Source organism: Muscardinus avellanarius, assembly GCF_963383645.1.
Source record: "Muscardinus avellanarius genome assembly, chromosome: 4".
Lineage (NCBI taxonomy): Eukaryota > Metazoa > Chordata > Mammalia > Rodentia > Gliridae > Muscardinus > Muscardinus avellanarius.
In genome coordinates, this window is record NC_137789.1 from 117,392,109 (window position 1) to 117,416,806 (window position 24,698).

Genomic DNA, 24,698 nt, shown 5'->3' on the forward strand with positions numbered 1-24,698 from the left:
AGAAAGATTTCTGAAAACATACCCGAAATATATCAGCCCTTTAGTTTTTTTTTTTTTTTTTTTTTTTTTGGTGGTGGGATTGAACCCATGGATGTTCTACCTCTGAGCTAGATCCCCAGCCCTATTTCTCTCTCTCTTTCTTTCTTTCTTTCTTTCTTTCTTTCTTTCTTTCTTTCTTTCTTGTCTGGGGATGGAACCCAGGGACATTCAACCTCCGAGCTACACCCCCTGCCCTATTTTTTATTCTTTTTTTTTGGGGGGTGGTACTGGGGTGGAACCCAGAGGCTTTCTACCTCCTGGCTATACTCCCAGACCTTTTATTAAATATTTTATTTGGAAACAGGGTCTCACTAAGTTGCTGAAAGCCTCACTAAATAGCTGAGGCTGGCTTCGAACCCATGCGATCCTCCTGTTTCAGCCTCCCAAGCGCGGGGATTACAAGCGTGCGCCACCACGCCCGGCTTTATTCTTTATTTTGAAACCAGGTCTCACTGAGTAGTTGAGGCCGTCCTCCAACTGCAATCCTCCAGTCTCAGCCTCCGGAATGCTGGGATTACAAGCATGCACCACCACGCCCGGCTTATTTTTTAATTAATTAAGTTATTTATTTTTGTGGTACTGGGGATGGAACCCAGGGACATTCTACCTCTGAGAGATACCCCTAACCCTAATTTTTTATTCTTTTTATTTTGAAACCAAGTCTCACTGAGTTGCAAAGGGCCTCGCTAAGTAGCTGAGGCTGTCCACGAACTGCGATCCTCCTGTCTCCTCCTCCCGAGTGCTGGGGTTACAAGCGTGTGCCACTACACCTGGCTTATTTTTATTTTGAAAGAGGCTCTTAATAAATTACAGAGGGCCTCACTAAGGTGTTAGGCTGGCCTTGAACCTGTGATCCTCCTGTTTCAGCCTCCCAAGTACTGGGATTACAGGCATGTGCCACCATGCCCAGCTTATCAGTCCATTTTTAATTAGCTTTATCCTCTTTGAACATTGTTTTATGAACTCATAAACATTATTTATGTGTTTTTTTTTTTTGTGTGTGTGTGTATGTGTGTGTGTGTGCTTTAACTCAGAATTTACCAACTGCTCCACATTCATGCCCCCCTCCCAATTTATCACTAAGGATACTGTAGGTATTAACTAGATTGCAGGCTTTTAAGGGATATAAAGATGGTGCTTTGTTTCTTCCTCATGGTTCCTAGAATTGTCTTTACTAAAGAAGAAACAAAAAACAAAACAATTTCCTGGGAATTTTCAAGTGTACCACTCTCTTTTTTCATGCAAAGCTGAGTATTTATGGTGTGCTTGTAGCGTTTTGGGGGCCCCTGAATATACATGTGCCTATGTTCCAGCCAAAGGAAGAAAAATACTTCCTCTTTTTCTTTTTTTGCAGGTCTGGGGATGGAACCCAGGGGCATTCGACCTCCAAGCTACACCCCCTGCCCTATTTTTTATTCTTTATTTTGAAACAGGGTCTCACTGAGTTGCAGAGGACCTCACTAAGTAGCTGAGGCTGTTCCTGACCGGCTATCCTCTGGTCTCAGCCTCCTGAATGCTGGGATCCCAAGGGTGCAGCACCACGCCCGGCTATATTTCCTCTTTTCATCTGGAGGCACTTAGGTTGTCTGTGTTTTCCTGTCTGGAAGGATGATTGGATTATCCTAGGCGCCCTCTCCATCTTGTCCATTCAGCCTGTGTGTCCAATGTTCTGCTTGGGTTTCTGAAGGTGTAGAGTTCTCCCGGTGGGCGCAGGGGCTGAGTTACAGGCAGGAGGGAATGCCTTCGTAGCCCATTGGCCCAGCAGGGCAAAGGTAGGCAGCTCTTGTTTACCTTGTGTTCCAGCGCAGGCTGTGCACTTCAGAGACATCTGTCCCTGTTTGTTTTCATTATTTGCTGGTAATAATGGCTGTCAATAGAAAGTAGAGAGTTGCTGGGGCCCTTCGGCCCTTTTGTTTAATGAGCCTGCTCTCGAGTGCTTCCTTTGGCTTCCATAGAAATGGGAGATGTGGGGAGAAGTTGCCAGCAGGAGGCCCCAGGAACAGGAAGGCAGTTTTGAGACCAAAGATTTGAAGAGGAAGTTGGAGGGAAGCCCAATGCTGCTGAAAGGAAATGAACTTGAAGCTAAAGGTAACAAAAGAAACAAGACAAATGCAGAACGTGGACTGAGCCCTGGCACTCCCACTCACTGTGTGACCTGGAGAAGTCCCTTCACTTCTCTGAACCTGTTTCTTCAGCTGTGACGTGGGCGTGATAATCCCAACCCCGCCTGCTTTATCAGGACCAAGTGGCAGTGCTTTGGAAGCTGCAGAGCTAGTGGGTTCAGCCAGCAGCCTCCTTACTATCATTTAATAACTGGCTTTGTAAGAATTATTTGGGGGCCTTTCTTAGCCAATGTGGCCGATCCAGGACCTCACCCCTTGGGCCTAAAGGTGTAAGCCCATTCCCCAGAGGAGGGATGCAGAGGTCTTTTTTTTGTTAATTCCCTGGTATGTCTGTGGTGTTACAGGAGAATGAGGCGGAGGAGAGAGAGAAGGCAAGGCAGGCTGTCCCAGCCCTGCTGCAGCACCCTTCCTCTGAGCAGCTGGCCATATAAGCTAGCCGTCTAAATTACAGAGCTCACAGGCTGCAGCTCTAGCCACTCTGTAATGAGGTGACTACACTCTTTAGTTGTCATTTGGGAAGCCAAGCCGAGGTCAGAGGGGATAACAAATGCCCTTTGTTATAGAGGAAAAGTAGGTATCTGTGGGGACTCCTTCCTTAAATAAAGAACACTGAACTTTTTTGTGTGTGGTGCTGGGAATTGAACCCAAGGGCACTGTACCTCTGAGCTGTACCCCTAGCCTTATTTTCTTTTATTTTTTTTGAAAGTAGAGTTTCACTAAGTTAATGCAAGCCCCAATGAGTTGCTAAGGCTGGTTTCAAACCTGCAATTCTCCTGTCTCAGCCTCCCAAGTACTGTGATTACAGGCACGCACCACTGTACCTGGCCTGAACTGAGCCTTCTGCTTGTGGCTCAGAGGAAGACTCAAATCACTTTAAGTGAAAAGAGGAAATTCAAGGCTCCTATGTGCACGAGCTCCTGTCTTACCTTTCCTTCTTGTTGGCTTCATGCACAGGCTACTTCTCCCCTTACAACTATGGAGACAGTCCCTGTAGCACTAGCCCGACAGCTTGCCCCCAGCTAGTGATTCCAGCTAGAGGTCCCAGAGGACCAGGGACAGCCATGATTGGCTGACTTAGGTCATGTGATCATGAGCGGATTGCAGTGGCTGATGGGTGAAATGGATGCTCTGCTCACACATCTGTCTCTTTGCACCTGGAGCAGAGCTCAGCCTCACCTTGACCTCAGAGGTGAAAAGCAAGGGGGTGTAAGTTAAAGAAATGCTAGACATCCAACAGGGTTTACCAAAAAATATTGTTCCCTTACCCGAAGTCATTCTTTGGTGTCCTTCATCTGACAGTTTAGGTGTGAACAGACCATGCCACCACTGTCCTAGGCAGTTCTTTTTTGTGTGTGTGTGTGTGTGGTACTGGGGGTGGAACCCAGAAGCTTTCTACCTCTGAGCTATACTCCCAAACCTATTTTTTAATATTTTATTTGGAAAGAGGGTCTCATTAAGTTGCTGAGAGCCTCATTGAGTAGTTGAGGCTGGCTTCGAACCTGTGCGATCCTCCTGTCTCAGCCGCCCAAGCGTGGGGATTACAAACATGCGCCACCATGCCCGGCTCCCAGGCAGTTCTTGCTGCGCCTGCCAGACACACTTGCTGCTGGCCTGCTTCTGCACAGAGGAGGGAGGTGAGAGGTTAAATTGCCCTCACCTCCTGGTTGCTCCTCACCCAGCTGAGGAAGGGGAGATGGTATACATAAAAACAATGAGGATCTCCATGTTTGCAAGTCTGAGAGAAGAGAGGGCCAGGAATGAAGCCCTTGGACAGCCAGGCTGCAGTTTCTTTATTCACTAAACCCAAGAGGAGAGTTCACGTTTATCCATTGTTTCCAAAGCTGTAAACCTGATTTTCAGGAGGGGTGTAGCCGCCCTTTTGTTTTACAACCATTAAATTTACCAAGCTACACCCCAGCTCTATTTCATTTTCATTTTTTTATTTTTTGCGGTACTGGGGATGGAACTCAGGGGCATTCTACGTCCAAGCTATACCCCCTGCCCTATTTTTTATTCTTTATTTTGAAATAGGGTCTCACTGAGTTGCAAAGGGCCTCACTGAGTAGCTGAGGCTGTCTGTGACCTGCATTCTCCCGTTTCAGCCTCCCGCAGGCTGGGATTACAAGCATGCACCACTGCTCTCGGCTTGACACTCTCTTTCTCAGGGAAGGATCAGGAGTGGGTCCCCTCATGATGGCTTTCAGTGGCTGTTTATCAAGGGCTCGCAAGTCCATCACCATCACTTGCAGGTGCATGAAATGTCAGGTTTCTGTTGATGTTTTGGTACATAGAATTGAACCCAGAGGCATTCTGCCTCTGAGCTACACTCCTAGCCTTTTTTATTTTAAAACAATCTTGCTAAATTGCTGAGGGTATTGCTGAGTTGCTGAGGCTGGCCTTGAACCTGTGATCTGTCTCAGCATCCCAAGGACTGGCATTACAGGTATGTGCCATCATGCCCGGCTTGACCGGTTTTTAGCTTTGTCCTGACATCTCATGGTCACCCCTTCTGCTCTGGCCCTTCCTCTCTGGAACTCTGCTGACCTCAGCTTGCTTAGAAAGAAGCAGTGGAGAGGTTGGCTGAACAGGTCATAGACACGTGGGCCGGCCCTGTGCACCCTAAAGCTGGCTCTTCCCCAGTCTCTGAGCACCTGAGGTTCATTTATCCTGCTGGAAAAACATTAGGCCCGGGCCCTTTAGAAACTCGAGACCTGGCCCATCCTAGGTGAGGGGCTGAGAGCTTGTGCCTACTTTGTGTGTCCTGGACACTGATAAGCAGTCCCCCGGCCCTGGTTCTGGCATACCTCGTCACCGGGAGCTTGAGTGCTTTCTCTGATTCCTCTGAAAATGGGTTCAGGCTGGCAAATGAAAAATTCCCATGCTACTTTTAAAGTTAGGGTGAAAAGCGGGTGTGAAACATGAAATAAATGTTTATTTAAGTATTACATGGAAATAAATCAAAGTATTAAAAGTTTCCTTATTCCATCCTGGCACAGGACTCACTTTCGTGCCTGCTATTTTCCTATGCATGGGTGGTTTATAATTGCTTACTAGACCAAGGGTTTTCATTGTCTTTGTTAAAGAACAGAGCAAAACAAAACCCAAAGCCTCAGGGCGCGATGGATGTGGAGGAACCCCAGGAAAGAGATGTAGCCGCACCTTCTGTGATGTCCTGCCCTTGGGGGTCTTTGTCCCCAGCTCTGTCCAGGAGGCAGGAAGGTGGTTGTGAGTTTGGGCTTTGGAGTCAAGTGCTGCCTGCCACTTAGTGGTTGTGTTCTCAGGCAAGTAATTTTTTTTCTTTTCAGTACTGGGGATTGAACTTGGGCATTCTACCTTCAAGCTATATCCCTTGCCCTATTTTTTTATTTATTTCAAAACAGGGTCTCACTGAACTGCAGAAGGCATCACTAAGTAGCTGAGGCTGACTATGAACCTGCCATCCTCTTATCTCAGCCTCCCAAATACTGTGATCACAAGCGTGTGCCCCCATGCCTGGCTGAGCAAGTTATCGTGCCCCTTCCTGCCTTTACTTGCTCACCTGTAGAATGGACTCATCACAGTACCTACTTACTGGGTCAAGAGGATTAAAATAAAATGATGCATATAAAATGCCCTGTGATTGGTACAGAAAAGGCTCAATAAGTGTTAGCTAAAGTGTTTTTATATTCTAGTGACTCACCCTCTTGAGAGGAGCCACTTTATACTGAATTCAGCTTTTATGCCTTTGTGTATGGGGGGGGGCACTGGGATTGGGCCCAGGGGCATTCTGCCTTGGTGTTACACCTCCACCCTATTTTATTCCTATTTTATTTCTTATTTTGAAACAGGGTCTCACTAATTTGTAGAGAGCCTCACTAAGTTGCTTAAGACTGGCTGTGAACCTGTAATCCTCCTGCCTCAGCCTCTCAGGTACTAGGATTGCAAGTGTGTGCCACCATGCCTGGCTGAATTCAGTTTTTTTTTTTTTTTTTGGTGGTACTGGGGTTCCTGGAAGCCCTCCTACCTCCAGGATACACTCCCACGGGCTACACTCCCAGACCTATTTTTTTACCTTTTTATGTGGAAACAGGGTCTCTTAAGCCAGCAAGGCTGGCTCCGAACCAGAGCGATCCTCCTGTCTCCGCCTCCCAAGCGTGGGGATTACAAGCGTGCGCCACCATGCCTGGCTGAATTCAGTTTTTAACCTGGTAGTGGATCTAATAGCAGTCCAGAGAAAACCCTCAACTGATGTCATTTTTTTTTTTGGTAGTAGGGGTTGAACCCAGTGGTGGTCCACCTCTGAGTTATGCCCCAACTCCTTTAAATTTTTTTTGTTTTGTTTTGTTTTGAAACATGGTCTTGCTAGGTTGCTGTGAGACTCTTGCTAACTTACTGAAGCTGGTCTTGAACCTGCAATCCTCCTATCTTGGCCTCACAAGTACTGGAATTACAGGCATCTGCTACCACACCTGTATCCCAGACTAATTTGGACAACACAAAAAGCCAGGGTTAGAAATTCCCATAAACCTTTAATACCTGCTACTCAGCATTCTTACTTGGCCTCTTTCCTTTGGACCATATGAATAGTTTTAAGGCAGTAGTAGCCTGTCCCATCTCTGTATAATGTAACAGATCCCAGCCACATAAAGGAATTAAGTCTGTTGCCAGCCACACATGGATGAAGCTTGAGCACATGTGCTAATAAGCTGCGTGTGGTGGTGTACACGTGTAATCCCAGTACTTGGGAGACTGAGACAGATGGATCATAGGTTCGAGGACAGCCTCAGCGAGTAGTGAGACTCTCAGCAATCTAGTGAGACCCTGTTTCAAAATTAAAAAATAAGATAGGGCTGGCGGTGTGGTTCAGAGGTAGAGTGCTTCTGGGTTCAATCCCCAGTAATTAAAAAAAAGAAAAAGAAAACATGTGCTAAGTGAAGAGAGAATCACATGCTATATGATCTCATTTATATAAAATGCCAAGAATAGGGGAATCTATAGGGCTAGAAAACACATTATTGGTTGTTAGGGGATAGGGAGTGACCGCTGATGAATAGAGGGTTTCTTTTGTAATGGAAATTTTCTGAAGTTAGACTGTGATGGGAGTAGCATACCTTTGTAAACATATTAAAAACCACTGAATTATACATTTTAAAATGGATCACTCTTATATGTGAATTATTATTATTATTTTTTTTTGGTGGTACTGGGGTTCCTGAAAGCCCTTCTACCTCTGGGCTACACTCCCAGACCTATTTTATATTTTTATTTGGAAACAGGGTCTCTTAAGCCAGCAAGGCTGGCTCTGAACCAGCGCGATCCTCCTGTCTCCGCCTCCCAAGCTCGGGGATTACAAGCGTGTACCGCCACACCTGGCCTATGATATGTGAAATATATATATATATATTTTGGTACTGGGGGTGGAACTCAGAGACTTTCTACCTCCAGTCTATACTCCCAGACCTATTTTTTTTTATTTGGAAACAGGGTCTCACTAAGTTGCTGAGATCCTCCCTAAGTAGCTGAGGCTGGCTTTGAACCTGTGCGATCCTCCTGTCTCAGCCTCCCAAGTGCGGGGATTACGAGCGTGCGCCACCATGCCCGGCTGAATTATACTTTAATAAAGATGTTATTTAAAAAGCCAGCCTATGGCATAGCTGCTTTGTGCTTCATGAAAAAGAAGCAGGGTTCCTTTGGCTGAATAAATGAATCAGCTACAGATTTCTGTGTCAAGCAGTTACTGGGCTCTCCTGAGTGCCGAGGACAAACGCCGTCTCCGGAGCTGTGGTCTTCCCTTTAAGGGACTTTGATGAAATTAGTCAGGAATTCTTCAGTTTATTTATTTCTCCCTTTACACGCTCATCAATTCAGCAAGTCCCTGTTGAGCTTTGACTGTACGCCAAACACCATTTGGGGGAAGGGTACTCATCCAGGGGCATGCTCCCTCTGCGGTATACCCTCAGCCCTGTTTTATATTTACTTTGAAACAAGATCTTGCTAGGTTGATGAGAGTCTCCCTACTTGCTGAGGCTGTTCTTGACTCTGCCATCCTCCTATCTCAGCTTCCCAAGTACTGCTATTACATGCTTGTGCTGCCACGCCTGTCTCTTATTTTTTATTTTGAAACACAGGTTTTCTGAGTTGCTGAGCTTGGCCTCAAATATGCAATCCTCCTATCTCAGACTTCAAGTACCAGGGTGATAGGCTGTGCCACTATGCCCAGCTCCAAACACCATTTTAAGTTCCTACCACTTAAATATAGCATTGTATTAGAGCTTACAGCTTAGTGTAATCCAATACAGGGATATGTCAGCTATGTAAAAGAGAATACTCTTTTTTACTTTTTAAACAAAACAACTTTTTTTTTTTTTTTAATTTAAACAAAAGCCCGCCGGGCATGGTGGCGCACGTTTGTAATCCCCGCACTTGGGAGGCAGAGACAGGAGGATCTCACAGGTTCGAAGCCAGCCACGCGCACTGGCTTAGGAGACCCTGTTTCCAAATAAAAATGTAAAAATAGGTCTGGGAGTGTAGCCCGGAGGTAGAAGGGCTTCCAGGAACCCCAGTACCACCAAAAAACAAACAAACAAAACAAAAACAAAAGCCCAAGGGACCCAGAATAGCCAAGAAGAATCTTTTATTTTTTGTGTTGCCAGAGATTGAATCCAGGGGCATTCTACCTCTAAGCTACACCCCAGTCCTATTTTTATTTATTTATTTATTTATTTATTTATTTATTTAATTTATTTATTGCGGGTCTGGGGATGGAACCCAGGGGCATTCGACCTCCAAGCTACACCCCCTGCCCTAATTTTTATTCTTTATTTTGAAACCGGGTCTCACTGAGTTGCAGAGGGCCTCACTAAGTAGCTGAGGCTATCCGCAAACCGCCGCCTCCCTAATGCTGGGATTACAAGCGTGTGCCACCACACCCGGCTTTTATTTTTATTTTGAAACATGGTTTTACTAGGTTAATGAGAGTATCATTACTTGCTGAGGCTGTCCTGAAACCTGCAGTCCTCTTGTCTGAGTCTCCTCAGCATTGGGATTACAAGTGTGCTCCACCATGCCCAGCTTCTGAGAAGAATCTTTAAAAGAAGAACAAAGTTGGAGAACTTTCACTTCCCAATTTAAAAATTTACTACAACCAGAATCAAGCCTGTGAGGTATTAGCAGCAGGGCAGACATAGAGTTCAGTAGAGCCTAATTGAGAGTTTGGAAACTAACTCATACATTTATTGCCAATTGATTTTTGGCAAGTGTGCCAATAATACTCAGTAAGTGAAAGAATAGTCTTTTCAGCAAATGGTATTGGGACACTGAGTATCTATGTGCAAAAGAAAGAACTTGGATCCCTACCTCACATCATATACAAACAAACAACTTAAAGTGGATCAAAGAAACATGTTGTAAGAGCTAAAACTATTTGCCTTATTCATAAAAGATATGTAGGTATGAATCTTTTTGACCTTGGATTTTGTAGTGGATTTTTTTTTTTCATGATACTGGCAATTGAATCCAGAGGTATTCTACCTGAACTATACCCCCTAGCTGTTTTTTCTGTGTGTGTGTGTGTGTGTGTGTGTGTGTGTGTGTGTGTGTGTATGTGTGTGTGTGGTCTTAAACCTGTGATCCTCCTGTTTCAGCCTCCCAAGTACTAGGATTACAGGCCTGCACCACCACGCCTGGTAACATGGATTCTTAGATAAAATACCAAAAGAAAGAACAGACAATTAAAAAAAATAGACAAATTGCACTTCATCAGAAGTAGAAGCTTCTAGCTGGGCGTGGTGGTGCACACTTGTAATCCCAGCATTTGGGAGACTGAGACAGGAGGATCTCCGTTTGAAGACAGCCTCAGCTCCTACTTAGTGAGGCCCTTTGCAACTCACTGAAACTCTGTTTCAAAAAATAAAGAATAAAAAACAGGGCTGGGGGTGTAGCTTGGAGGTAGAATGCCCCTGGGTTCTATCCCCAGTACCACATACACACAAAAAAAAATTAGAAACTTCTATACATTAAAAGATACTACTAAGAAAAGTAAGAAACAAGACAAAGCAAAACAAAAACACAAAATGGGAGCCAAGTCATATATCTGATGAGGGACTTAAATCTAGAACATTTAAAAAACTTACATCTCACACTAAAAAGACAACTCTTTTTTTTTTTTTTTTTTTGTGGTACTGGGGATGGAACCCAGGGGCCTTCTACCTCCGGGCTACACTCCCCTATTTTATATTTTTATTTGGAAACAGGGTCTCTTAAGCCAGCTGAGGCTTTGAACCTGCGCGATCCTCCTGTCTCAGCCTCCCAAGTGCAGGGATTACAAGTGTGCGCCACCACGCCTGGCTGACAACCCATTTTTATTTATTTATTTATTTATTTATTTATTTATTTATTTATTTATTTTGAGGGTCTGGGCATGGAACCCAGGGGCATTTGACCTCCAAGCTACACCCCCTGCCTTATTTTTTATTCTTTTATTTTGAAACTGGGTCTCACTGAGTTGCAGAGGGCCTAAGTAGCTGAGGCTGTCCGCAAACCGCGATCCTCCAGGTCTCAGCCTCCCAAGCGCGGGGATTACAAGCGTGCGCCTCCTGGCTGACAACTCATTTTTAAAATGGGCAAAGGAAAACAAAAACTGGGCAAAGGATCTGAATTGACATGTCTCTAAAGAAGACACACAAACCACTGGTAAGCACATGGAAATGTCACCAGAGATGCGAAGTGAAACAGAAACGACAGGTGCAGGTTGCTGACGATGCAGAGAAATTGAAAACTAAATACATTCCTGGGGAGTGGGGAATGCAGCTGCTTTTGCAAACAGTGACCGTTTTACAAAAAGTTAAAATGTGAGTTCTCTTTCGGCACATCAGTTCTACTTCTTGGTATAAAAGCAAGGAGAATGAAGACACACAGCTTCAAGAAAATGTGCCTGCCAGTGTATATAGCAGCTGTATTCCTGATAGCCAAACGGTGTCTTCCAGAGGATAAGTGGATAAATACGTGGTATATCCAGAGAGTGAGGTGTATTATTAGACCACACAAAGGAACGAAATACTGATACATACAGCAACGCGGAAGAAATTTAAAAGCATTTTGCTAAGTGAAAGAAGCCAGTCACAAAAGGCCAGGTACTGTGCGCGTCCATTTATGTAAAATGTCCAGGATAGGGAGTCTAGGGAGACAGAAAGTAGATTGGTGGATGTTTGGGGCTTGAGAGATGATTAAAGGTACTGGGTTTCTTTTAGTGTTGGTGAAAATACTCTAAAAATGGTTGTGGTGACGGTTGTGTAGCTCTATACCAAAAGCATTGAATTGCATGCTTTAAATTGTGTTGTATGTGATGTATACGCCAATAATACGTTATATAAAATATACTATATAGAATTAATAACAAGGATTCTTCTCTGGGAGAGTAAGATGCCCCAAAGCAGTCTTGTATTGAGAGCCATAGGATTGAGGCTGCTTTGATTTATTTTGCACAGCTGGGGTCCATTCAACCCAGATCCCCCTGCGTGCCGGGCAAGTGCGCTACTGTGCAGCTACATGCCCCCCACCTCTATCATTTGTTTGTTTGTTTTTGTGGTACTAGGAATTGAACCTGGGGCATTCTACCTCCAAGCTACACCCCACCCCTTTTTAATTTTTGTTTTTGAACCAGGGTCTTGCTAGGTTTCTGAGTCTTACTACGTTGCTGAGGCTTTCTTTGAACCTGCAGTTCTCCTGTTTCAGCTTCCCAGGTGCTGAGATTACAGGTGTGTGTCACCATGTCTGGCACTTTTATACTTTTTAGACAATAAATCCATGAAGAGATGACACGACTAGTGGATGTCTGGTCTAGGGGTGGGGCGTTTAAATTCTAGGAGTGTTGCTAAGACAGAGTTTGGCTGGTCAGGAGTGGGGCGGTTCCAGTTCCTATGATCAAGGCTGTCTTCTGGCCTCAGCAAGTGAAGGATACTTCTCCCAAAAGCTTTGTGGCTTGCTGTGTGTAGAAGGCAGAGCCAAGAGCCCTTTCTGATTTCAGCTTGAGATGATCAGTATGGGTGGTGTTTTTGTATGGATCTGGATTGTTCTCTGTGGGAATTTGTAGCCATCTTGTTGTGCAAACTGGTCATCCAACCTTTTGTGTAGGGGAGGCAGGGGTGTCTGTCACCCTGGCCTAACGACACAAGGCACAATGTGGATAAACCTCGAAGACATTGGGTTGTGTGAAGAAAGTCAGTCACAAAGGTCCAACAATATATGACTTCACTTCTGGGAAATGCCCAGGATAAGCAAATATTAAGACAAAAAGTAGAGAAGCAGGAATGGGAGTTGGCAAACGCAGAGTGATTTCTGAATGGCTGTGGGTTTCTGTTGAGTGATGAAAACATTTTGGAAATAGAGACGGTTGCTCAGTATTGTGAATATATGTAATAAGCACCAAACTGTATGCATAAAAGTGGGTATATTGGTAAATTTTATGTATATTTTCTGCAACAATGAAAAGACAAGCCCGAGGACTAAGTAGGGCTCAGAACTATCAGGAATCTGGGTCTGTACTGACATGGGAGGAACCCAAGAAATGGACCTCAGATGTTGGGTTTTCTCTGAGTTGAAGTGCTGTGTAATTTTAATTTATGGACAGCAATGCTGTTTTTGAACTAGGCACTAGAGAAAAATGGGACGAACTTGGTATTTAATTCAGTACTCTATCCCCTGTATTCGGAAGGAGGAGCCTGGGATTGCTCGAAGCTCTTTCTGCCTGAGGATGTTGGGCTGGCCAGGGTTTCTTTCTCTCTTCACTGGGCTGGAGTTGGATGAGGCTGCTTCCTCCGGAAAGTGCCACTCGGCAGAGGGAGGCGTGGCAGGCACCCTTCTCCTCACTCTTGAATCTGACACGATATTTGTTTTCTCCCTAAACAGAAAAGGGAGATTTTATTGCCCTGGATCTTGGTGGGTCTTCCTTCCGAATTCTGCGGGTGCAAGTGAATCATGAGAAAAGCCAGAATGTTTTCATGGAGTCTGAAGCTTATGCCACCCCGGAGAACATTGTGCACGGCAGTGGAAGCCAGGTGGGTATCTGGTTCCTTGGGTCAACTCCATCAGGCCAGTGTCCCCTGGGGTACGTCCAGGCACCAGACTTGCAAGCATGGCCCCTGGTGCAGGACCTGGGAGGAGCCCATCACAGTGCACTTGGGAAGGGCTCCTAGGCAGAAGGATGTGGCAGCTGGATGTGTCTGGACTGTGCTGGAAGAGATGTTTACTAACGGGCGAGGTGGTGGGAGGGTTCACAGACTTCCTCAGGTGAAAGGTGTGGGGTGGGAGGCCCCATGGTTCTGTCAGATTAAAAGTGTTTATCCCTTGGTGATCCTGGGTTGTTTCCCAGCAAAGATTTGGCACCGCCCTGGGATGGACACGCCCCTTCCTCCTGGTCACCGGCCTCCTTACCCTCCCATCAAAGGCCAGGCCCCTGTGGGGGTGGCATGCCTCATTGGGCAGGAATAGTGTTCCCAGCTAGGGGATTTGGCGGCTCCTTTTCCTGGGTTAATAGCCTTGCACACCCTTGGCACAGCAAGGAGAGAAGCAGGCCTCCCTTTTGAAATCACCATCCCCTCCTCTGACATATGTACCTGGGCGCTGGGGCCGGGCTACTGTCCTTCACAGCCAGGCTATGGACACACCCAGGGAGGGCTGTCCAGCTGACCCTGCCTAACTGTGGTGAGTGGTCTCCCTAGTTCCCCAGGTGTTAGGCTGTTCCCTTCATGTTTTCAGGTGTCTCTAGGTGCCCTGAGCCATTACCCAGGGTGCTTGGCCACCGTTCTGTGGACTTCCACTGTCCATTTGTGCTTGCCTGCCGTTCAGGGCCAAGGCGCAGAGAGCTCGGCTGCTCAGATGTTTGCTATAGGAAGGGCGAGGGTGTGTTCACAAGTGAGAATTGACAGGTTCTGGGTGGACTTTGAGGTGAGACCCAGGAGCCTTCTCCTCTAGACTGTTTCTATAGTGTTTGTGGGACCTGGAACCAGCCACCCACTCTTTCTTTGTCTGAGAGACAAGGGCTAAACCTGGCTTTTAAACTGCTCCATGGGGTTTGGGTTCAGGGCTTTTCAGACCATATCGTGGTAAGCATTGAAGGGGATGCTAGGTGAGCTGCTTTTTAGCCAGCCACTGAAGCAGGTGCAGTGCTCACTGAGTGGCCCTGCCTGGAGGTCCCCCAGCTGCCTCTGCTGGGCTGCAGAGACTGGTCCTCTCATCTGGTGTGTGTACAAGACTACCAGCTGGGCAGGGCTCCTAACGTTGCCCCTTGGCCTCTGCATGGCTCTTCCTTCAGGTGGCCAGTGGTGTCAGGGCTCAGCAACAAGCATGGGCCTGTCACTCTCTGTCCCTGATGGGGTCCACACCCTGTATTCACTTGCACAGTAAGCTCCTTGTTAACTATTGTCTTCTTCCAGCCTCTGTCCCCATCTTCCCCTCTTGGTCCCAGGGTAACTCTGATTCCTGCTGTCTGTTTCTTCCTCTGCCTCTCTTAAAGACTCTAAAAAGATGCTGCTGCTGCTGCTGCTAGAATGTTGGTCTTTACAGCAGGTACTTAGTGCTTGTTATGTGCGGCTCACTGACATGAAGCACTTACACATATTCACACATGCAGTCATCACAACAACCCCGTTAGGTACATTATTATTGTTATTACTATTATTATTATTATTCCCATTTTGTACATGGGGATATTGATGCCCAGTTGTTTAATAATTGGCCACTGGGATTTGAACCTTAGGCAGTCTGGCTTCAGAAGTTCAGTTCCAGCAACTTGAAACTCCAAGGCAGGGTCAGGAGGTAAAGAACAGGGACAAAATGACAACCTCTCCTCTAGAAGTCTGGTGTTCATTAGAAATCAGTATCAGGTGGTCCTTCTCTCTTGAGAGCTCATCCTGACCTGTGCTCTGGAGGGTTATGGTGGCCCAGGTCCTGCTCACACTCACGGACTCTGAGTAGTGGTGAAGCCCTGGGTTGTGATCCTGATGGATGTTTGATTTTAAACTTTCTATCTCTCTTTCTCTCTATCTCTCTATCATCTTTGTGATACTGGCAATTGAACCGGGGGGGGGGGTTCTACTTTCAAGTTATACCCCCTAGCCCTTTTTATTTTTTTTTGTTTAGAAACAAGGTTTTGCTAGGTTGCTGAGGTTGTTCTCAAACCTGTAATCTTCCTGTCTCAGTCTCCTAGGTATTGAGATTGCAGGCATGTGCCACCATGACCAGCTAGACCTTTTATTTTAAATATTATTAAATTTAAACAAAAGTTTTAAGATAAGCATGAGGAGTTGCTCTGTGCCCCCTTCATCCAGATTCTCCAGTTGTTGGTTCTTTTTACCCTCACACATGTGCACTGTGTGCACGCACACACATACACACATACATGCACATATGGCATTGCAAAAGCCTCAGTGCAGTTTTAACCTTTAATAACTTCAAAAGCGCGAATGCAACATTATTAAAACGTCATCAATATATCATTTTGAGAATTTGGGATAATAAATAAATTTCTGTTGAAGTCATTGTTTGCCTCTTCAGTCAGAGAGACTGAGTCTCTGTGTGTATTATTATTATTATTATTATTATTATTATTATTATTATTATTTTGCAGTATTGGGGATCATATGATCTGCACCACAGAGCTACATCCCAGCTTTTCTTATTTTTATTTTGAGGCAGGGTCTCTCTCACCACATTGCCCGGGCTGGCCTCAATTTTGCTATCCTCCTGCCTCAGCTTCCTCAGTCCCTGGGATTATAGTCACTGTGTGTATTTTTAAAATAATAAGCATGCTAATCACCTATCAAGAAAGAAAAAAAATGAGTGTTTCTTGAAGTGCTCCAATGTTGCATCCTGAGAGGTCAGCTCGCCTTCCTGGCTGATGGCAGACCTGGTTAGCCAGGGCAGGCTTCCGGCCGCCTCAGGCAGGCTTGAGGCCCTTGGCTTGCAGATATTTCACAGAAATAGCCTCTCCTTCTTGATGGAGCGCTCTGGGCGTTGGGTTTGGCCTGGCTCTGGGAGCTGGGTTCTGGCTGGCCGTGTGGATCCCTTTCTGCAGCCCAACCACTCCTGGGCACTTTCCTGAGCCGCCCGCCTTCCTTCCTTCTGCGCGCCTGCGGCCGAGGAGTCAGGAGCTGGTGTGCAGATGGCACGGGGTGCAAGGACCGACTTAGTAATGGGTTTATATCAGTCTGAAATATAGGTCACAGGAAGCTTAGCCCAGCTTCTCCCCGGAGGCGGTCACGTGTCTCCGCAGTCACAGATGCTGGCTCCTGCCTGAGTAATGGTAACTCAGGGGCAGAACCTCCCGAACCAAAACTGACTGAGGTTTTCTTTACCTTAGCACCAAAGTCCAACTTTATTTTACTTTTATTTTGGAACTGGAGATTAAATCCAGGGTCATTCTACCTCTGAGCTGCACCCCAAACCCTAATTTGCTTGTTTTTAATTAGGAAACAGAGTCTTGTTAAGTTGCCGAGTCTGTTCTCGAATCTGTGATCCTCTTGTTTCAGCCTCCCAGGTTCTGGGATTACAGGTTTGTGCCACCACACCTGGCTCAAAGTCCCAATTTTAGAGATGGGACTTTGGGAATGGCAGTAATGACCTCTGGCTCCCTCTCAAGGACACCCCTCCGAGGAACCCCTCCAGGCAGGTGGCCTTGCCTGGGAGCCTGGGCTGGGGCTGCTTGTGACTGTGTGCTTTGGCCAGCATTGCCTTTTTCTGGGCTCCAAGAAGCTCTGTGGCTGTGTTAGTATCATATATAAAGAAGGTCTAGGAGAGCCATGAAAAGGAAGGTCACCTAGACTCTCATGAATGCCAAGAGAGCATCGTATGCTTGGGTTACATTAGTAGAAGCATAGTACTAAAGACAAGCAAGGGTCTTGGTGCTACTGATCTCTCTTATGATTGGAATTCATTTGGAATATTATCTCTGCTTCTGGTTACATTTCAGAAATGGTGGGAATTGTTAGAAAGATCCAAAGAAGGTTCCCTTAGAGGTGGTGAGCCTCTCGTCTCTAGAGCAGTTATGGTTAAGCCAGGGCATTAGTGTTCTGGGTCCTTTCTAGTGGATTCCTAAGTGTGCTGTTTAGCAGGCTAGCTTAACTGTGATCCAGTCAATTAAGTTGTGGTATGTTCACACCAAGGTACGCCGTGCAGCAGTGAGAGTGAACAGTCCACCAAAACACATGTCACAAACGACCCTCACACACAGAATGCAGAGCAGAAGGCGCAGGCAGCAGACGCCCACACTGCCTCATTTCCGTTTATATGCAGCAGAGCAATGGGCAAATTAATTGAGAAGGTTAGAATCAGGATGGCAGTGGCAGTGACTGTAGGGACACAAGGGTGGCACCTGGGTCTTAATGATATTACTTTTTTAAAATTAAAATATTTGTGGTGCTGGGGATGGAACCCAGGGCCTCATGCATGCTAAGCATGTGCTTTACCACTGAGCTACATACACACCCAGCCCAATGAACTCTACACTTAGGATGTGTGCGCGTGCGTGCGTGTGTGTGTGTGTGTGTGTGTGTGTGTGTGTGCATAATATTTTTTAGTAGAATGCAAGATAGGATGGTCTGAAGACAGTCACTCTATTTGGTTGGACGTGGCAGCTCTTTCCATCTTGGACATACAGTGTGGCATTTCAGACAGCTGCTTGGGCACCGTGGGTCTGGATGGGCCCCTTGGGTACACATGCCCCTTTCTTTGCATTCAAGGGGAATCCGTTACATTTCTCCCGCGAAAACCTAAGTTCCCTTGTCCTGCCTGACTGCTTTCCTGTTCCTTCCAGCTTTTCGATCATGTTGCTGAGTGCCTGGGGGACTTCATGGAGAAAAAGAATATTAAGGACAAGAATTTACCTGTGGGATTCACGTTTTCTTTCCCTTGCCGACAATCCAAAATAGACGAGGTAAGGCTGCCCTGGGATGATCGGGCTCTGCAGGTGCCCAGAGTGGAAAAGCTAATGGGCTTCTTCTCTGCCACTTTTCACTTTTGCTTTTGGGATGCCCTGTGTGTCTTTCTTTTTTCCTTTTTGGTACTAGGGATTGAACCCAGGGGCATTCTACCTTCGAAGTACACCCCTAGCCCTATATTTTTATTCTTTATTTTTGAAACAGGGGCTTACTAAGTAGCTGAGGCTGGTCTCAAACCTGTGACCCTCCTGTCTCAGCCTTCCAAATATTGAGATTACAAGCATGCATCACCACACTGGTGTGTCTGGTATTTTTAGAAATATTTTAAAAAATTAATGTGAGGTCATGACATAATGTTTATTTTTTCCAGTTTAGTTGCTGGTATACTTTTGGAGATTGTGGCCACTGATAGAACCACTTATTTTATTTTTTTATTTTTGGTATTGAGGATTGAACCCACGGGCATTCTACCTCTGAGATATACCCCCAGCCATTTAATTTGTTTCATTTTGAAACAAGGTCTCACTAAGTTGCTAAGGCTGTCCTTGAACTTGTGATCCTCCTGTCTCAGCCTCTCAAGTACTGGAATTACAGGTGTGCCCCACTATGTGAGAGAACCATTTAATAAACCCAGCAAATGAGGGAAAATAAAATAGGTTTAATGACGATGGAATTGCACAGCGTGGTGTTTAACGGGAAGCCACCGTGGTTACTGTGAAACTGGTCTATCCGGTGCGAAGGTCTGTGTCTCCACGGTGTCTCCAGTTCAGTGGTTCCAGTCCCCGGGGCCCCTTGGTTGCCTTCTGACTTCCCTGGTGACCTGTTGCACCCACCTTTTTGTTTATCATCTGTTCATTCGTTCATCTGTTCTTAGCCCTACTGTGTGTTCACATTGTATCTCAGAGAACTGCAGGAATACAAAATCCATTAGATGCAGCCTGTGCCTTTTCTGTGTGGAGCAACAAACACAGGCACAACCCTGTGAAAGAGCTCCTAATAACAGGAACTGGGATTGTTAACACTGTCGAGGAGGCCTAGCAGGTGCCAGGCTCTTATTTTAACATGTGCTTCACAGCTAACGCATATAATCCCTAAGCACCTCTGTGAGTTAAGTGCCTATGATTCCTTACTTTATAGGTGAGAAAACCGAGGCTCAGAGGGGTTAAGAACCTGCTCACGGTTCCCCGGCCTGGGAGTTGGCAGAGCCTGGGTGCATCACTGGTCCACTGCGCTGCAGGACAGTAACCTTTAGGCAGCATCCTGGAGCCCCCTTTCAGCAGGGCAGGCACCCCCTTCTGGGCACTGCTTCCTGCCCTGGAGCCTTTGCATCTTTATGGTTTGTGGAATCATTAGAAAGGGGCATGAGAGCCCAGCAGGCCAAATTCTACATTTCAGGATGGAGAAAGGAGGTCCCCTGATGTCACAGGGTTCATCAGTGGCAGGCCCTGGACCACTGTCCCAGGCCCCACCTTCTAGTCAGTGCCCTCCTCAATGTGCCTAAGTGCCTCTGAGATGGGGCTAGGTAGTGCTCTGTCGCCTCCTATCCACCTAGGCCTGCTGTGGTCACACATAGACTCTCGGATACCTGGCACTGTTACATCTCCAAGGTGTTCAGATCAGTTTAGCCCCTGGGGTGTTTGGTGGGGCATCACTCCCAAACCATTCTGCAAGGCCTGTTGATGGTACAGTAGTCTCCCCCATTTGAGTGGGATGTGTTCCAAGACCACCAGGAGATGCCTGAAAGTATAGGTAGTATTCCTTTTTTCATATATATATATATATATATATATATATATATATATATATATATATATATACACACACACACATAACCCATAATGAGGCTTAATTTATAAATTTGGCAGAGTAGAAGATTAACAACCACATCTAACGACAAAACAAAACAATTCTAGTGACATACCATAATAAAAGTTATGTGAATGTACTCTCTTAATCAAATTGGCCATGATACTTGACAGATTGATAACTGAGATGGCTACTAAGTGACTACTGGGCACTGGATCAGCCTGGGAGAGGATGATGGGCAGACGGGCTGCCCCTCAGAAGACACAGTCTTCCAGGGATAAAGATATAGCAGGAGGGGGATGGAAAGCCTTCATGGGCTCTTGGGGTGGAGCAGATGTTCCTGGAAGATGCCACTGAGGGCAGAGGAGGAGCCAAAGGTGGAGACTCCCTGCTTGCCCTCACCCCCACCTGGAGAGGGCTTCCTGGGCTGGTCCAAGCCGCCTGCCAGGGAACCAGCGTATCAAATTCTCAGTTAACTATCTGTGGGGGATAGATTGCAAGGAGTCTGGGACCTCCAGGACTCCAAACCCAGACCACTCCCTTATTCTAGATGAGCAAAGTGAAATTCAGAGGAGCAAACAGGCTGCAAGAAAGTGGGCCAGAACTGGGCTTGGTGGTGCACACTGGTGATCCTACTGCTCGGGAGGCTGGGAAGGGAGGGGACCGCAGGCTGCGGCCAGCCTCAGCAACACGAGGTCCTCTGCAACTTAGTGAGACCCTGTTTCAAAATAAATAATGAAAATAGGTCTGGGGTGTGACTCAGGTAGAATGCCTCTGGATTCAATCCGTAGTACCACATACAGGAAATGGGCTGGAGGTTGGAAATAGGACCAGGTCTCGTTTTTGGCAGGTGAAGTTCAGGGGAAAGAGAGCAGAATGCCCAAAGGCTTTTGTGGTACCAGGCTTCGCCATGGTTGCTCCTGAGTAAAACGCAGCCCAGGACTTGCCCTCCCGGTATAGTCTGTGTGTCTGTCAGAGTGAGGGAGGGTGGGGAGGGTGGGCCCGTCCCTGTGTAACACTGTGGAGGCCAGCGGGGTGTTGACCATAATGATCTCAACCTGCTGCATCTATAGTAACTTTTCCCATTCTGAGAAAAATAGCCGAACATAACAATTAGTTTTCTTTTTTAGTATTTGACCTTTTTTTTTTTTTTTTTTTTTTTTTTGCAGCACTAGGGATTGAACCCAGGGGCTCTTTTCTATTTAGCTACATCTCGAGCCCCCACTTTTTTGGTGGTACTGGGAATCGAATCCCAGGGGTATTCTACCTCTGAGCTGCACCCCCAGGTCTTTTATTTTGAAACAGGTTCTCACTAAATTTCCAAGGCTGGCCTCAAGCCTGTGACACTCTTTTCTCAGCCTCACAGTGCTGGGATTACAGGCATTTAAGACAGGGCTTTGCTAAATTGCCCGGGATGGCCTTGAACTTGCTAGCCTACTATTGCTCAGCTTCCCAAGTAGCTGGGATTACAGACACATGCCGCCCCACCCAGTTTGTCTTTTTTTGGGTGTGTGTGGTACTGTGAATTGGACCCAGTGCCATCCTACCTCTACTACACCCCATCTCTATGTTATTTTTATTTTTGAAATATATCTTGCTAGATCGCTAAGAGTCTCACTACTTGCTGAGGCTGTCCTTGCACCTGCAGTCCTCCTGTCTTAGCCTCCCAAGTATTGTGACTATAGGCATACACTACCGTCTCCCGGTTTATTTTTTTATTTTTTTTCTGGTGGTATTGGGGTTCCTGGAAGCCCTTCTACCTCTGGGCTACACTCCCAGACCTATTTTTACATTTTTATTTGGAAACAGGGTCTCCTAAGCCAGCGCGTGCGGCTGGCTTCGAACCCGCGCGATCCTCCTGTCTCTGCCTCCCAAGCGCGGGGATTACAAGCGTGCGCCACCACGCCCGGCCTCCCAGTTTATTTTTGATTAAAAAAATATAAAAACAATGTCTAAAACTATTGAAATAAAGCCAGGCATGGTGGCACACCCTTAAACAGGAGAATCATGATTTGAGGACAGCCTCAGCTACTTAGGCCCTCCGCAACTCAGTGAGACCCTGTTTTAAAATAAAAAATAAAAAAAATAGGGACTAGGGGTATCACTTGGAGGTAGAATGCCCCTGGGTTCCATCCTCAGTACCGCAAAAAAAAAAAAAAAAAAAAAAAAATTTTTTTGAAATAATATAAAATTAAGATGCAAAAAGAATTCTTCCCCTTCCACACTCCCAAGTGAATAAATCATTGGGTTGTCTAACCTTCTTGACATTTCTCTATCATATACAAACAGAAATGGGCCCTCACTATGTAATAGCAGGACCGCTGCTTACAAATGGAGCTTTTAAGTTCCACAGAGGCACGAATCACATGAGTCAACATTGTCCTTTAAATATCTAGGACCTGGCTCTCATGCTCGACAGAGATCTTGGCGTTTAGTTTCTTTCCCGTTTGGCCTTGGCTATTTTCCCTTGGGGCCATGAAAGCCAAGGTCTGGCAGGAAAATGGGGGAGGCTGTCAGGTCCTAGTAGAATTTTTCTTGCTCTCTTTTTCATTAAAAAACATATTTTTATTTCCTTTTATTTTTTCTTTTTTGACAGTACTGGGTATTGAACCCAGGGCCTCGCACATGCTAGGCAAGTACTCTACCACCGAGCTCTACTCCCAGGCCCAGGCCCCTCCTTTTTTATTTGAGTCAGAGATTTACTAAGTTGCCCAGGCTGGCCTCAAATTTGTGATCCTCCTACCTCAGCCTCCTGAGTAGCTGGGATTCTGAGGCACGTGCCACCTGACATCTGGTAGGTGTGCAGCGTGTGGCCCTGTGTGCCAGCTGGCCACTTGCTGTGTTCCAGTTTGAGCTGGAGGTTGCGAGATGGATTTTTTCCCCTTGATGGCTGCATCTTGAAAAACCCATCATGTGTCTGAACAGGAGATGAACAGAACTGTCACCCAGTGTGATCTGGGCCCTGGGCCTCTGCTTCCCCATCTTGGAGCAGCCACCAGGGCCCAGGGTGCTGAGGCTCCGGCCCTTGTCCCACTGGCCACTCTCTTGCAGGCCATCCTGATCACCTGGACGAAGCGGTTTAAAGCCAGTGGTGTAGAAGGCGCAGATGTGGTCAAGCTGCTGAACAAGGCCATCAAAAAGCGAGGGGTAATTGCTCTCAGGCTGTGCAGAGGTGGGGAGTGTGGGGAAAGCTCTGAGACAGACTACACCCTTTCTGGGGGCATGGTGCCATGGTCTGGGGACCCAGCGGGGAACAGGCAAGGGCCCACAGCCTGCGAGGTCAGGAGTCCCTAAGGCTGGGCCCTCAGAGGTGCTGTCCAAAGGCCATGAGCCAAGGGACGGGATCACCTTCTGACAGGGTTGTGGGCTGTAGGGAGCTGCTGTCACTGACGTAGCCTGCTGGGGTTAGAGCGAGGACCGAGGAGCTGGCCAGCTGTTGACATGGGAACCCCATGCGGGAATCTGGAGGAATGTGGCTCCAGGAGTAAAATCCGCTCCCCAAAGGATGCTAAGCCAGATGAGTAAGGGGGCTGTGCGGTTTCCATAATGTGACCACAACTCTCTAATGCAATTAGTTTGAATCCTGGCAGCAGAGAAGCCCAGGCCACGCACGCACTAGCGCAGGGTGGTTTTGAGAACTGGCATGCTCCTGCCAAGCTCCCCTAGGGTCAGTGACCTGTGCCCCCGCGTGGCAGCAGATGGTGACACCCTTTGTCTGTCCCCAGGACTATGACGCCAATGTTGTGGCTGTGGTGAACGACACGGTGGGAACCATGATGACCTGTGGCTATGATGACCAGCAGTGTGAAGTCGGCCTGATCATCGGTAAGGCGCCCCGCGCCCAGCCGACACTCTGAGAGGGCTCCGCCGCCCCCGGCTTGTGGCCTCAGCCCCCTGCATTGTCTCTCCCAGGCACCGGCACCAACGCTTGCTACATGGAGGAATTGAGGCACATTGATCTGGTGGAGGGAGACGAGGGGCGGATGTGCATCAACACGGAATGGGGAGCCTTTGGGGATGACGGGTCCCTAGAAGACATCCGGACTGAATTTGACAGAGAGATAGACCGAGGATCCCTCAACCCCGGGAAACAGCTGTGAGTCCTTGGCCTTCGCTTGTAACTATATATGTGATTTAGGGGCCACTTGACGGAACATTGCAGGGGGAGATGAAAGGGCAGAAAGCCAGGTGAGCACAGAGGCAAAAACCCCTCAGCTCTGTGTGATTTGTCATTCCCAGTGCACACAGGTGCACAGCACTGGAGTCTGTAGCTTTAAAAGCATTTAATAAATAGCATTGTGTCGAGAATGGTGGCACTTGCTTGTAACCCCAGTAGTTGGAAGGCTGCGACAGGAGGATCGCAGGTTCATGGACAGCCTCAACCACTTAGTGAGACCTCTGCAACTCAGGGAGACCCTGTTTCAAAATAAAGAATAAAAAATGGGGCTGGGGGGTGTAGCTTGGAGGTAGAATACTCCTAGGTTCAATCCCCAGTACCGCAAAACAAAACAAAACAACAAAAAATTATGCAACGTTTTGAAACTTGAAAGTACAGAAGCAGCTAGGCTGGTGTGACGCACACCTGCAATCCCAGTAATTGTGGGGTTGAGACGGGAGGATTTCAGGTTGAAGGCCAGCCTCAGCAATTTAGCAACAGCTTAGCGAGACTCTGTTGCAAAATAAAAAAGGGATAGGGATGTAGGTTGGAGGTGGAATGTTCAATCTTTAGTGCCATGAAAAACAAGAAAAGCTCAGGATTATTAGTGTAAATAAAGGTTTAAAACTGCCGTTGCTGCTCAGGGTGGAGGAGGCCACATCG

The 24,698-nt window shown here is 46.8% G+C and overlaps 1 protein-coding gene across 3 annotated transcripts in view; it reads left to right on the forward strand.

The window, feature by feature from the left end:
• The window catches only part of HK1 (hexokinase 1), a gene marked incomplete at both ends in the record, with an annotated part of 90,327 nt that overhangs the window by 32,472 nt on the left and 33,157 nt on the right, over positions 1–24,698 (forward strand). For 2 of the 3 annotated variants that reach the window (XM_080693889.1, XM_080693888.1), the window contains 5 exons: positions 13,047–13,195; positions 17,950–18,069; positions 22,931–23,026; positions 23,605–23,704; positions 23,792–23,975. In XM_080693889.1, the coding sequence (XP_080550015.1) occupies positions 13,047–13,195; positions 17,950–18,069; positions 22,931–23,026; positions 23,605–23,704; positions 23,792–23,975 (649 nt within the window). The remainder of the gene's footprint in view (positions 1–13,046; positions 13,196–17,949; positions 18,070–22,930; positions 23,027–23,604; positions 23,705–23,791; positions 23,976–24,698) is intronic. The other variant, XM_080693887.1, reaches the window with a different exon arrangement.